Source organism: Limulus polyphemus, unplaced genomic scaffold (assembly GCF_000517525.1).
Source record: "Limulus polyphemus unplaced genomic scaffold, Limulus_polyphemus-2.1.2 Scaffold300, whole genome shotgun sequence".
Taxonomy (NCBI): Eukaryota; Metazoa; Arthropoda; class Merostomata; order Xiphosura; family Limulidae; genus Limulus; species Limulus polyphemus.
In genome coordinates this window covers 555,896-571,760 of record NW_013665910.1, presented here as the reverse complement: position 1 = coordinate 571,760, position 15,865 = coordinate 555,896, and the positions used below count along the sequence as shown (strand labels likewise).

Sequence of the window (15,865 nt, the reverse complement as noted above, 5' to 3'; positions counted from 1 at the left end):
TGCTTAGAGATTATTTTCAACCAAAACATCCATATAGAAGAAAATTAAGAATAAGTTTCACCTGTACAGGACAAAGGCCAGAAGGAGAAGGGCATACCACATAGTTAAGACAGACTAATGCCAATGTAGTATTCTAAAATCTTTAGATTACTGATGTCAATGATCATTCCATTAAACATATTGGAGGGAGATAAGCCTAAACTCATTATCTTGTACAAGTCTCTGTACAACAACTTGAAATGAGTATGATTCCACTCTTGGAAACATGGCCAAACAAGTGTATGCCTAAACAATCACTGTAGAATTCTCTGATAGATTGTTTAGGCAAAGTATTCAAGATGAAACTTAGTTGAATGGACGGCAATTGCCTGTTGTAGAAAAACAAGTGTAGAGGATGATGTTTCAAAAGTCTTCTGCCTTTCGTCCTCAGGTGGAAGACTTTCAAAACTTCATCCTCTACACTTGTGTCTCTACAACAGGCAGTTGCCATCCATTCAACTAAGTTGAATCACTGTAGAATATAAACTTTGTCTAAAGTAGAGAAATATTACAAGTATACAACCTTCTCACATCCATGCTGTACTTGAAATATTTCATTTAAAGAAGTCATGATCTATACTTCCACAATAATATCAAACATACAAACAAAAGAAATCAAGTTCACTATATAAAAAAAATAAAAATGATTCACTTTCTTTTGGTAATTATAAATGTAAATAAAATACATTTATAAACATTTATATTAAACATATTTCCGTTAAGTACCTTTTGCTTCAGTAATGTAACAGTGTTATCAGTCACACTGATGTTAAAACCATTTCCATTGCCAATATTGCTGTATTAAGCCAAACATAAATCCAGTTACTAATACTGTTAATTTACAACAGATTAGGCAAAAGAGCATTAGATACAACTTTTGTTTCGATGTTGTTCACTGAACCTTGTATTGATAACATACATTATTGTTAACATTAAGTATCATATGTTCTTGTCAAAAACCCTGTAGATTTTAAGGTAGTACTTATCATTTGAACCTTCCATTAAGACTTACCAATTTCCAAATCCAAAGTGTTCAACAATCTCTAGTAAAGCAAGTTCTTCTTTAGCCTTCCAGTCATGAGGTGGTTGAAAGATAGGAATATTACCACAGTCCTACAACAGAAGCACACGCATTTGATCTACAAGTTATCTAATGTTCATAAATACACAACCCCATTATTTACTTTAAAGTACCAGAATATCCTACTTTGAGTCTATGTGATTTTAATCATAATATTTATACCATTACTACAAAATAAGTACTTAAGTTCAATGTACCTTTATTTACCTATAATTTAAAAATTTTTGTACTTGGAAAAAGTACCGCACCTGTGTTTTTTATGCTAAGTTTTATATTAACTTCTATCTAATACTTGAAAAGGCTATTTTTAATTCCCTAGCTTACAAAACTGTTACTTTTTAGCTCTAATTTGTGTTTACAATATTAAATTTGTTATACAATTAATATTTGGCTTCTAAAGGTCACTTCTAAAAAATTTAACTTCTTGAAATCCAGTATTATCCAATTTTAATGTTTTGGTTTTATTTGAGTTTAACTATAATTAAATCAAATTCTAATAAATATGAACAGTGTTACTGAGAATTAAAAGTGAATTAGCCAAGAAAATAAGAAGTTATCAGTAGAAATGGGAAAATAGTACACGTTATCTTTGATGGAATGTTTTTACAGCGTAACAGTTGAAATATGAAATAATTGTTCAGATAGCTTTCATATTTGTTCACATTTGATTAAAATGTATCTTATAAAAATATTTAACTTACAATAATGAAAAAGGAACTACGCATGATCACTGCAACTATACAAGTCATCACATTAAGTGTAAGGAATGAGTTACAACTATCTTGTCAAAATCTGCACTTTCATTGAACTTGATTGAAACATTTGTTTTTTAAGTATCAAACCACTACTAATTCATAAATCAATTACATTTCCACAAAGATGCATGTATATTACAAAAATACTGCTTCTTAAGCTTAAATTATGCTACTATATTTCAGCATCAACAGAAGTCAAAATATATATGACCTTCTACTTCAAGTAGCAGATGAAGATTATTAAATCCAATAACATATGATTTTAGTCACCACTACCAAAAGATACTTTTTTTGCAGTTCACAATCAATGAAAATGATTAAGTCCAATACTAAGCATTTTTTTGAGTCAGTGTCAATGGGTTTAAGGGTTCTCAGATGACCATACCTCCAACATTTGATTTACTCTACTATCAAAACACAAACAACCGAAAATGTCTCCAGCGAATAAACAAAATAATAGTTAGCATTAAAACATCTTTATGTAAAGCAGTGAATTTATTATTGAGATGGTACACTTGTGACCAAATATGTAACATTTATTCACTGATATAATACTACAAATATACAGCTGTTGTATATTTGTACACTAAAAATGACATTTTTCTGGCACTCTTCTATTTTTGCACTTTCATTAAAGGCTACAAGTCTTGGATGGAAACCTTTCTTTGAAAAATTTGGTTGATCTTTTCTAAGATGTTTTTTTTTCTTTTGAATAAACAAGAACACCCAACAAGACTTAAAAAAAAATCTCCACTGCAAGACACAAAACTGAAACCTATAATCATGTGTGCAAACTTTTGTTACTATATGAATCTTAAAACTATTTATCAAACAACCTAGTGGTAACACAAGTTCATGCTGGTTGTTGTAAATTGGAAAATTTAGTATTTAAATACATCAACACTTTTACCTGTTATATAGTAAACTTTTACCCCTTTGCTACAGAGAAGCTTCAAAGTGCACTTTTTTTTTTGAATTCAGAAAACATGAGCTCATCAAATTGTGATCAGAAGTATGTTAAATAGTGAAATATTTAAGAATCTTTAATCTGCTGTGGTCTATTACAATTATCTGTATTAGGCTTCTAATATAAGTAAAGAAGAGGAAAATTACGCACTATAAGCTGATAACGATGATTGAACTCGTGTTCTCCTATTTCAGCTCTACACGAGAAACACTGAAAAATAAAAGTAAAAATAAAATAATCGTGAGATAAGCTGGATCTAGCATGACATTAGTCAGTACACTTACATACATGCAAATGTTACAGGCTACATAACTCATGGCATTTAAATAAAAAGCAGAACACTTCTGGAGATTAAAATAGGAGTTTATTTTAATTTACATGCAGTCTTTTTTTTTGTCACAGAGGTGTAAATCCAGAAAAAAATAAAATAAAAAGAAATGAATAAATAAAAAAATGCCATGAGACAATACTACTATGGGTTTAACTATGCAACTGCTTTAAACCCTTTCCGGATGAGCTTACTTCACAAGAGGAAACTGATGTAAGAGTTAAAATGTAAAGTGCATAGCTCTGGGGTTGATTCTTCCAAATGTGTTAAGCAACATGTGTTTGCTAAAGTTATAGGTTTGAGTTTTAGTAGTCCTCTTTTTTATCCTGTTGATCTATCTTGATAAATACATAACATCAAGAATAGTAAACTATCATATAAAAAATCCAATGTGTCAAAAATTTCCAAAGTGCATGTTTCAGGAAGCCTTTTTTGGTCAGAAAAATAGAAGTGAACTATTACGACCACTGGTGGGAAAACTTTGGCCCAATGCTCAGGTACCAAGAAAAATGCCTTAATTGCTAGATGTACTTTTTCTCTCTGTGTGTCTCTTATTTGTTATACTGAGTCACTACAAGGTTAGAAAACCACAAATTTCTACAAAATATCATAGATTAGTAAAGTTTAAAGCATCATCCATAATGTTTAAATATTTTTTGGGGGGTGTTAAAGAATCAACAGAATTTCATATTCCTTACCTTTTACAAGTCAGTGCAAAAACCATCCAAACAAAATTTAAAACTTTAAACCTCCCAAAACAACATTTGTCCATATGCTTAATCTCAGTAAAAACTATCCTTGTCTTCTAAAGATAGTGTAAAATTTCCAATGACAACACAACACTCGATTTCGCTATCTTATTAATTTGATTAGACAACTTAAAAAAATTTTTTTTATCTATACTGCTATATGATTTGATTGTTACTTAAGTGATACATGTATATAATTATTGAATTCTGAATACATTTACACATTAGGCCCAGTTATTTATATTTATGAAGGTGTAAATATGGGAAAACATTTCTTTCAAATATAAAATAGAGCATTTCTACTGGCTTTTACCTGTTGCTTTGACATGAGTTTATGCTTTTTTTTTCTAAATAAGTTTTTAACTATAAAAAGTTAACAAGAGGCACATGTTATTGTTCAAATAAACTTAAAGATGTGTACCACCTAGAAACAAGCATTAATTACCACTACATTTTTTCAACATTATATATACACTCATGTAAGTAGTTGTACTAGTATGTGTATTAATTGGTAATTTAAATTTACAGAGCTCTAAGTGACAAAAAAGTACAAATTTAGGTGGATTCTCACCTTTTTAATGAGAAGAGTTCAATAAGTTACAGTACATGTATTTAAAAGTGAAGACAACTCAGCTTCAGTCACAAACACTTTGATCTTTATTGACAATAAACATCTAAGCTACAGCAATGTAAAGATAATTTCTTAGCCATCTTCTCAAAATGGCTTCCTGGACTAGTCTGCTGTTAACACTTGAGATCTCATAATCTTTAGGCATCATTTCTGGCCTTCTTGTTTTTATGTTAACCAGTTAATTATTTTCATAGCACAGTTATCTCGTATACATGCTACAATGTCGTTACTCCTAGAAAAATGTGGGTTAATTTTGTGCTACATATATCCACTCACTTCCTGACTGTGAAACAAGATACCAAACACACGTGCACAAGCAACACAAGTCTTACAAAAACAAAACTTAGTCTAGAAAAGTAAATATACATAAAGACATTGTATAATATAAAAAAAACAACTAAGGTAGGCCAAAAGATAGACTAAGTATCACAGACTGGCCAATAGGTTTTGCAATATAATAAACACAAAGCCATATTATAAAAACAGCGTACATGTACAATAACATACCGTACTCCATCTGTATGATGTCATATCTCCTAAATTTATTTGAAAGGAGAGAGCAACATATATTGAAACAGAATTCCTGGTTGATCTAGTATTTATGTATTTTCCTTTTTATATCTCTGATGGTTAAATCTTATAAAAGTCCATGTAAAGTAGAGCAAAAACAAAATTTTACACTATGCTCAATAGCTGCTCCGGAAAGGGTTTATGAATCTATAAGCAATACAGCAGTACAGTTGTATAAATATATGTACATATGGATTTATACAGGACTAAAATAGAATACTTAATAAAGCTTTAAAATTTTAATTACATGTTACCATTAAACTGAAAAGTGTTTACTTTTAAAGTAAAACAAAAAATAGCAGTACACATTGGCTTTAACCTTTTTCTTAATTATACAGATTAATCAGTTTCTGACAGTATAAAATAAAAATAATAATTACAAATGGACAGGAAATCCTTTTGCTTAGAATGAACAATAGATTAGCTTTTCAAATGTTAATAAGATGACCACCCTTCATAGATTAAATTACATTACTATTCCCTAGTGGTTTCACATTCTTATAAACAATTTACGTGTACATTCTCAAGAACTTAAAATGAAAAATGTCTACATAGCAATATCCAAGCCTACAAACAGTCCTTTATAAGATCATTAGCATATTTATAGTAAACATAAACATACCAAATGATCTTCCCTAATCAATGAGAAAAATTGTATGCTTTTCAAAACAAATTTAGACAAACCACCAGATTTGACAAAGACAGTCATAATGGTAAAACGTAAAAGTTTAAATACATGCTCCCAGGTAGTATAGTATTATTTTTTAAAATATGAATAAGATTGAAATACAGAGAAAAAGTTAACAGGTAGAAAACAAATGGGGTGTTTGTCATACATTAATAGGAAACTGAAAATTAGTAAGAAAGCAACTAACTCAAAACAATATTAATTATGAACATGGATATGGCATAAGCATTATACAAAACACAATCATTGAATGGAATAGTCACAACTACAAAAATCAAATTCTGATGAAGTACGTCAAAGAACAGTTGCATAAACAACAGATAAAAATGACTTACTGAAAATAATGTATAATCAATGTAAACCTGTAATAATGAATTTACACTGACAGAACACAATAAAGCAAAAATATAAAAAATAAATTATATACATATCTGCATAAGAGTGTAAGAATCTAATTCTTCAGAAATCATGTAAAACTTTTGTATGTCTTAACAATACTTTTTCAAAATTATAAGAGTAAAACATGTTCAAGTTTTTATATAAATATTCCTTAAAATACAAGTTATACGAAAAAATACAAATGATTGCCAACATGAAACACAAGTTCAACAAACTTATTTTATGAAAGGTACACCTCCTGATGTAAATTTTAGAAAATGTTCATTAAGCCACTTACTTAGTCAAGAATGTTAAACATACCAATAACAAAGAATGCGTAAACTCAAACGTATAAAAATACCATTAACAAATTTTACTCATATACACTAAGTTATAACTATACAAAATAAAAATTATTTTAAATGCTAATTTAGAAAACAAATTGCAAAACAATACAAACTCAACAAAAAATACGACATTTGAAATATGCTGAATTAAAAGCAATTAATTTTCAAGTATTTCCCAAATCTGCCTCACATCAATATTTAACCCACTGCCTCAATTCACTGACAATGAATCTTGTCTTACAGCCTCAAAATTAGCTTTCTGAAAATTAGAAACAAAAAGTTCATTTCTTATTATCCCAACATGTAGCCAAACATCATACCTAACTATTCAATGATTACTCTTCTCTAAATTTAACCTCACGTCAACTTGTGCAATCATATCCTCATAAGAGGTTAATAATGAATCTAAAATGTCATCTCCTCTGGTTGGCTCTATGACCACTTGGTACATAAAATCATCTTGCTGAACCATTTCAAAAAATCTCTCTTCCTCACTATTTGACTCCATACAATCTCAATAAATGTGTTTAAAATTGGTCTTCCAGAATTACAGTATTCTTATGAGTAGTAATGCTGAACCCATTAAACAATTTACCAGTAACCATTTTTGTCTGATCAGGTAAGGTAGGGGGTTCCAAACTTTCTCACCACAAGGTCTTCAGAACATCCTGACTGAGACCCCCCACCCAATGAGTCTATAGATAGAGAATACCTTCACAATACTGAGTATCTGCTTTGTCCCTCCAACACTTTCATGCAGCCCCTGGGGATCCTTGGCTACCAGTTTGGGTACTCCTGAAGTAGCCTAAAACAACTGCCAATTAAAAACTTACTACCCTTGAAACCCCTGACTGTAACTCATACAGATTCAACACAAACTCTTGATTACCATTTTCTACATCTTCAATCCTAAGCATACCAAAGTAAATTAACAACATGTAGACACCCTGAGTATTAAAGTCAAGCTACACAGAAATCTAGCCAAAAATATTTTTTAACCTGCACAGATGTAATAATTATAAAATTTCAAATGGATATATCTTAAGATGTTTTTGAACAAAAAATATTTTAAAGCATAAACACCATTAAAATTAATTAATCAATATTTATATGGAAGACTGTCCTTGTTTCACTTTATGTAAGCATTACATTCTCCTGCATGTCTGTAAAACATTTTACTTACTATGATTTTATTAAAAATACCACTCATAATCATAAGAAGAAAGCTTTATAGTTATGCACTTTATTGTAACACCTCTAAAAGAACTTTAACCAGAAGTATTACATGTATATTAAACACTATATTGCCACTACTGGGCTCCAGACATACTCTCTTCTCAAGGAGCCAGTGGCTCCTAGAACAAAAATTTTGGACACTAAATTCAGTTGTTGGTCACCACTTTAATAGCAAGTTCACTACTTCTATATTAAACTGTTTAAAATACAAAACTTGTGATAACACAAAAATGATACAAAAACAGAAACTTAATGTTTATATAAACTCGCATGCCCTGACACTGACTGCTCTAATAACTGCTTTGCTTAAGAAACAAAACAGTTTCAAACCATGTTATATGAAAGACACAAGCTTAAAAACTTACCCCAAAAGTTGTTTTTATGCATACCCTACAAACACTATTTAATACATATTTTAGTATTTCTTGTTCATTAACGTATCTATCTTACATATATTCGTTCCCTTCCTTCTCCCATAACTTTATGCCAAATCTGAAAGACTATGCTTAGGCCTTGACACGTGTGGACATAAAGTAAGCAGTTTACCTTTGAGCTAACTGTACCTCAAAAGTGTTCACTGTGAAGAAGAGTAAAAACTCAACATAGATGAAGATGAAAAATATCCATTTTTATAAGTGTTATTTATAAATTTATTGAGAACTGGAAAAACACTTAGTGTTAAATAGAAAACTGGAATGCAGCACACACTGATTTATATCACTGAATGCATTTCATAAAGGTTTTACTCAAGAACGTGTTTAATGCAGCTGAGGAGCAATCATTTCCAACATTTGTTTTTAGGTTGTTACAACCATGATAATAAAAATTTTCAAAATTTTGTCTAAAAAGAAAAATACGAAATGAACAGTATATTACTGGGTTCACTGTTTGTCAAATGGTGCCCATTTTCTTCTTACTCCTTTCGTTAAACTTATATTATTTTTTACTTTTCAGGTACTTTTTTTATATATCTAAGCAACTAGTATTCACACTGACGTATCTGGCCACCTTCACTTTTGCTGTATAAGTAAACCGCCACGTTACAGTAACCTTATTTTCTCTTTGTAGGTTGCAGTCAGCACTGGAAAGAGCAGTTGCAATATTGCCAAAAATATTTCAGTCACATTTGTGACTATTTTATTTGTAGTCTAGAGCCCTACACTAGCAACATAATTTCTACTCCTTTATCACAACAATGTACTTTAGTGAGAATACTTGTATCCCACATATTCAAAGTATTTATTTTTACATCAACATAAAGAGAGTCGCATATTACTCTGAATGCCCCTAACCAACAAGTATAGGTTTACTAAAGAAATAAATATTTTTTTCTTGTCCTGTCCTAAGATGTTATCATATATAGACTAGTGTAGTAGCTATGGGTTGATGCAACTGTTCTCCCTTATTGGCAGTGTCAAAAGTTCTCGAGGGTGACTTATGGTTGTAAGCAGTAAATTTGTTTAATAATATCTTAACATATTTTACTGAAATGACAATGGTTTCCAAAAAGCGTACAATCATAACCAAGATGACATAATAAGTATGAGAAGTTTTTAAGTTTTCAAAACATATTTTCCAAATATTTGATTTTACAATACTACATGGCTGAATGTTTTTGCTCTTTATGGTTGGCTCATGGGTAGCCTATACCTTTACAAAGAATGTTTTTGATGATATTTATTCTTTACTGAGAATGGTAAGAAAAGTGAATTACCAGGATACCATGTCAAAAAGCCAAGACACTTAGTGCTAGTCTACTTCTACAATCAGCAAACTTACCCTATTCATTTGACTGCATTTATCCACTTCTTTCTTCTGACTTTGTGTAAAATTTCATTTGGGAAGTTATAAAGGGAGATTGTAGGGTCTTTTGAACATGAATTGTTGCATCCAACTACATAACAATTCTGTTAGCTTTGATACTTCTTCTTGACTATTGTATCACTTGACACAATGTTATTATCACTCATTGTTCTTGTTGGGCCACCCTCAATAATTCAGTAGTTTGCCACCAGGGCTGAGCCACAGTCTACTACACTAGCCTATAGGCCAAACTATTATTTCATGTTAATAAGACAACTTTTTTAATTGCACTTCTCTAATAACTGCAACAACAGTTTATACCATTGTTCAGGCTATTGAATTACAATGTTTATTTTTTCCATATCTTTTATGATTAATTTAAGTTTTAACAAAACTTATTTTGATACACGTACAAGGATTACAGGTAACATGTCAACATACCAAAAAATCACTATATAAGCTTTGTTTAACTATCTTCATATCTTAGTATTATTAGTCATAAGTTTATAATATACCCAAAACTTTCATTTAATTTGAATGTCAGAATACTATTTCACTGAAAACAAAAAATACCAGTTCGTACTTGCATGGGCACCTGTTGGAAGGAGCAAGAGGGGGCAGTTACCCCCCATAATTTTAAAAAAAAAAGTGCATGTATTATGATGTAAACTTAACATCATAATTAAACAAAAATTTTTAGTCATTTTTATTAAAACTGTAAATTTGTGTTTAAGCACACATACACATTCTTTTAGTCTGTTGACTTACACTGTAAAAGCTGATCCCCTACATACGTTTTACCCCCCCCCCCCCAAAAAAAAAACAACAACAAACATTTCTGTGGGCACCTATGCGTGCTTAGTACTAACAGAAAATATATACAAATCTATACAGACATTAACTTAGAATCATATTATCAGATTTTACGTCGCAAGCAAATTATGACTTAACCTTCTATTTCATTTTAAGTTTAACTTGGTTTAAGTTTAATAAAGGATAAAACTTAAAAACATTAAAGAGCAGTCACTGACTTACAATTTACAGTATTTTAAACATACTATTCTATTAGTGTTACACAAACTTAACTATAGTTACGGATATATTTATTAGTTGAGTACTAATAGTAATACTATAAATCTGAAGCTGCGTGTGACGTGAGTAATTTGTCAGTTAATTAAACTGAAACTGCCGCCACACAATAATTCCTATCCCTGATACTGTCGGTGTCAGTCGAAAGAACGTGTGAGAATAAAATAAGTCATGTGACTTACCTGTAAACATAAGTCAAAGTCTGGGCACTCGGCACACTTCACCCTTAATCCTGTTATATCTTCCTGGCAGTAATTACAATGATATTTAGCAATCAGTCCTGTAAAAAATAAATACAAATTACAATGTTAAACACTACTTTTTGCTGTTTTAACTGAGTGTTTCATACGCCCATGCTACAAAAACTGAAATTAACTGCCAAAGCTACTTAACAAATCTTACCCGCCATATTCCTTTTGTCGACCAGGAACGCCGAGTGACGTCAAACTCTGTCCCACAGTACAGTTCGTGTTATTGAACAGCAAGTGATCGAGCAGAGCTATATGTATATGTATACGTTGATCTTGCATATCAGGATGCGTTATGGCGTTGCCTTATGCGTAAAGTAGTTGTTATTCCTAAAAGCGGTATAAAACATACGTTCTGCTGCATACCATATTTAATACAGCTATTCTGCACAATTGTAATATATGTTCAAAACGAAAACCCGACATCAGGCATCATTATATAGACAATTAAACGTGTAGGCAAATAATGATTGTAATTACTTTAACAACAACAAAAAAAAAGAAATAAGTTATATGATGACTGGTATAAAGTTTTTATCTTTCCAATTTATAATAGCTACTTCTCATACGATTAATTACCGTGAAAAAAATAATATATGATAAATAAAAAGAGTTTCTTTGGAAGTATAATCACATGCATGTTTTTGACAAGTTTCGGGAAATTTCTCAAAGACTTAATTATCACATACTGAAATAACATTAATAGGAAAATCACAACAAAGGAAGAATTTCGTTGGAGATATAATTATACAAGTATTTTAATGGTCATTTTCATGAAACACAGATAATATAATAATTTGATGCCAGTTGTACGCCTTTATGTAATTAATTATTAGTTCGTTCATCGAGAATCGTATAAATGAGAAGTAACAAAAGTTGATTAATACTCTAGATCGGAATAATATATTTTACGTGCGTATGATATTTCATTAATGCTTTAAACTCCACTTTCATGTTTTAGTTTGATAGATTTGAACAACTATGCTGTACACAGTACTAGCAGTTCTTGGTGTAAAGTACGAGTGGTTTGCCGATATATTTTCTTGGTAGGTAACTGCAGCACAGATAGTTCTTTGCGTAGCTTTGTGTTTAATTATAAATCAAAAAACGAAATTTTCTTACATCTTTTATATGATGAAGGAAGTAATTATATTTAATAAATTATCTTCGAATATTTTTTTATGAGCCAATCAAGGTATGCCATATCATAATAAAAATATTTGCTACTTTTGGTGGCATAAGGAAATGTATCGTAAATACATTTTAATCTTCATGTAGAATAATTACTTTGGTGTCCTTGTCCATTTCATTTTTGCTTTTCTCTCTCTTATATTTACCAAAGCACGTGAGCAAGCTCAAGTTGAATCTTTAAATATATATATTTTGCATGTTATTCAAAACTATCGCAATTCTATTCTGGAGTTTAACAATCTTGAAATGTGATTTCTTGTGTTTGTTTAATCTTTTAGGTGTATCATTAATCGTTAGCAAACTAAAGTTAAATAAATCAAAGGTTTTTATCTACTCTGCTCCGACATGCCTCTCTCTTTTAAAGCTTTTTCTACTAAATGTAAAGTATCCACAGGGTATTTGAGGTTGAACTAAAATATTTACTTGCCTGCATACATGTACAGAAAGACGCACACACACAAGAAAAAAAAAGTAAGCTGTATCAACAGGAATAATGTTTATATTTTAATTTCAGGGTTAGATTAGATAGGGTATTTCACCGGTGGACTGTATTTAATGGATTTCTCTTAAGTTGATTTGGTGTTGAGACAACACCTCTGGTTCTTTACTGAGTTCATTTGATGTATAGCTTGGCATGGATACTGAAATGTCATCCTAACACCAAACAAAAAACAGAGAGTCCACTTAGAATTACTTCTGGCTTGTTTAACAAAAAAAAAAAAAAGAAGAGAGAGAGAGAGAGAGTTGAGAAACTTCCTGTGATAATAATTAAACCTAAATTAAGTTATTGTCTTAATCCAGTAAAAAAAAAAATGTGAAGTCAAGCATTTCTTTAAAGTTGTTTCACAGACATCAAGTATTGTCAGTTATTTTTAGCCATTGAATTAAGGATAGTTTAAAGATCAGTGAAAGATAAATGCTCCAATTTGTTGTTTGGATCCAACAGGTACTTTGTATGATTTAGAGAAGTGTGTATTGAATTTGATAGATCTGGATAAAAACAACTTAAGGTTTTTTTTTGTTTTTATCAGAGGGTATTAGATATATTTGAGTATTATCCTCATACACTTTCTCTATAGGTATATTTATCAAATTTGGACCTAGTTTTGTTGCCCTTTAAACATATTCTTATATGATGCTTTTGTATATCACTCAATATGATTTAAGTTTCTTATTTTCTTCTAAACCGATAAAGGACAGATGCAAGAAGAAATACTAATATGTAGCATAAGCAAAATGAAACAAGAGATTCATTCAATACTTTATCCAGATGATTCATTTATTAGTTAATCTCCAATGAGCTCACCCACTTCCTAGAGCCTGGCTTGTTGACTTTCTGCCTAGTGTTCATATGATACATTGACGATTAACACTGGTAACAAGTTACAGAAATTACTCATTGTTTGCCTTTTTGTTATTGTTGTTAAGCAAAGAAATACATTTCTTCACTTTAAATCTTTGAAGAAATTGTCTTGACATGCTAGTGGAGAATAATTTGCTACCCTTATCTTATTCTTGAGTTAACTCTCATCTTCAGTCATTTTAGAATTTAGTGGTATTTTATGTTTATATCAGCACCTAAATGGTTATTTCCGATAAAGCACTTAAATAATAATCAAAGTACTTTATGTTTTTTCTCTTACTTTTAATATATTCTAGTTTGATATCTTTATATTTAATATAATTTAATGTTTACTTACATACAATAATTTTGAAGTATGATAGCATCACAGTTATAACTCAAAAGAATGACTCAAATATATTAATATTTTTAAAGGATTGTCTTTTTGTTATCACACATTTAAATGAAAAACATAACGCTTATATTTTCAACTCTAGTAATACTTCAATCAATTAATTTCTCACAAGCAGACAAAATCAATAAATACAATTGTTTACCAGAAAATACATTGAACTTTAAAATTTCTCACCAATAAAGATTAGAATGGTTTAAAATTTGTCTTAATTATATAATTAACTTTTAACCATAACCAATATTATTTAACAGTACATCAATATTCCATAGCCTCTGCTACTGTACACGCTTCATAGATTCAACATCACTTGGCTATTGGGTTCAGATAAGTGAAAGGTCTAATTAGAAGCAGCATAAAACACATGGTTGAAATATTAACTAGCCATGACCTTCTAAACATTTGTGGTAGTTTTAATGGCCTTCCCTTGACTTTTCCTTATTCTATCATTTTCACGCATGGCATTTAAACTACTCTTTCTAGCAGACATTACGTGTCAGATCGATAAATCCTGGTCTATTTGAAAAATTTTATGCAGTCAGACAGACAAACTCACGTAGACATAACTTTATTTAATAAAACTACATGTAAAGTAAACAATTAAGTATAGTAACGATATTTATAATAGTGTACAGTGTAAAATAGTTATGAGCATTCAGTTTATGACATGGTTTTACAAATTGAAACAAAGAAACTATAAAAACAAAGAATAAAACCAATTGTAAAGAAAAAAGTAGCTAAAAGGTGTTTATAGCAGTCTGTGAACTGAACCAAAGATAAATTATTGCAAATTAAAATAAACGTAAAGTTGTAATGAAAGTGAATGTACCTGATTATGCGGAAACATCTGAATGTGCTTTGAACGAATTGCACATGTATATTAGACCTAAACAAGCTGAGAAAGCCCACAGAAATTGTATTAAGAGTAATGTTCATTTTTTTTTAATAGAATATGAGATTTATAGCATTTGATTGAGAAATTTGTGAGAAGAGTGCTGGAAAGACAAATGCAAGTGTATTATTGCACTCTTTCTGCAACATATCTGTTTAGTGTAAGATACAAATAACATATTAAAGCTTATATGTAGCCTTGCTTTGTCACCATTTGTTAAAAATTATCTGTAATTTCCTTTCATCACCATCCACTTCGTAGATATTATCTATAGTATTGTTTCATCACCTTCCTCTTGTTAAGAATTATTTGAAATCGTGTTCCATCACCATCCACTTGCTAAAAATTATCTGTTATCTTGTTTCATCACTATTCACTGTTTAGGAATTATATGTAGTCCTATTTCATCATCATCATCCACTATGACGTGGAAGTATTTCATGAAATGATTCTTGTCGTAAATACTCCACTATCTTTTTATTAACGGTCTTCGTACTTAAATAAAGGAGTATTACGAAAGAAAATTCATATACATGACTTTTTTACTCTAACTCTTTAGATAACCCAAACAATAATGACTGTCAAAATAAAAGATGAGCCATTTTTGAGATTAAGTAATATATATATAAACATATTAACTCAATCAGTATAATAAATCATTATGTTCAAGTTTCACAAATGTTAGTAACTTTCATAAGTTTCAGTAATAATTCCACTATATTTTATTACTTGGAGTTTTTATGCTACAGTTTCAACTGAACTATCATTGAAAATTCATTTGGTAAAAACAACATTGCATTTTAAGGTGAAATGATATATATCTAAAATTGTCATATGTAAATGATAATTACATCAAATATTGCATTTAGTATGCATATAAATGTTCTTTCAAGTTTAGTACTGTGCATAAACTTAAAATAAAATTTAGCTTATCAAACTTATTCCAGTGCAGAAAAAGCTGCAAAACTTTGAATTATATAACATAACAATGTTTAAGGACAACAAGGGATCTACTGATCCATCTCAACTGTTCCATCCTCTAAACTAAACTATACAACTGGAAAAAAGTTAAGCACCCCCAAATATTTTTCAGGATTGCTTATTGAAAATAAGGTTTAA

General features: G+C 30.1%; 1 protein-coding gene across 2 annotated transcripts in view; it reads right to left on the bottom strand.

Annotated features, from left to right (window-relative positions):
* Positions 1-11,117, bottom strand: part of LOC106457180 (transcriptional adapter 2-beta-like) — a 54,187-nt gene extending 43,070 nt beyond the window's left edge. The window contains exons 1-4 of one of the 2 annotated variants that reach the window (XM_013916573.2): positions 11,064-11,117; positions 10,844-10,941; positions 2,993-3,052; positions 1,052-1,152 (exon numbers count right to left, since the gene is read on the bottom strand). In XM_013916573.2, coding sequence (XP_013772027.1) covers positions 1,052-1,152; positions 2,993-3,052; positions 10,844-10,941; positions 11,064-11,070 — 266 coding nt within the window. In that variant the 5' untranslated portion in view covers positions 11,071-11,117. The remainder of the gene's footprint in view (positions 1-1,051; positions 1,153-2,992; positions 3,053-10,843; positions 10,942-11,063) is intronic. The other variant, XM_013916574.2, reaches the window with a different exon arrangement.
* Between the last annotated feature and the right edge of the window lie 4,748 nt (positions 11,118-15,865).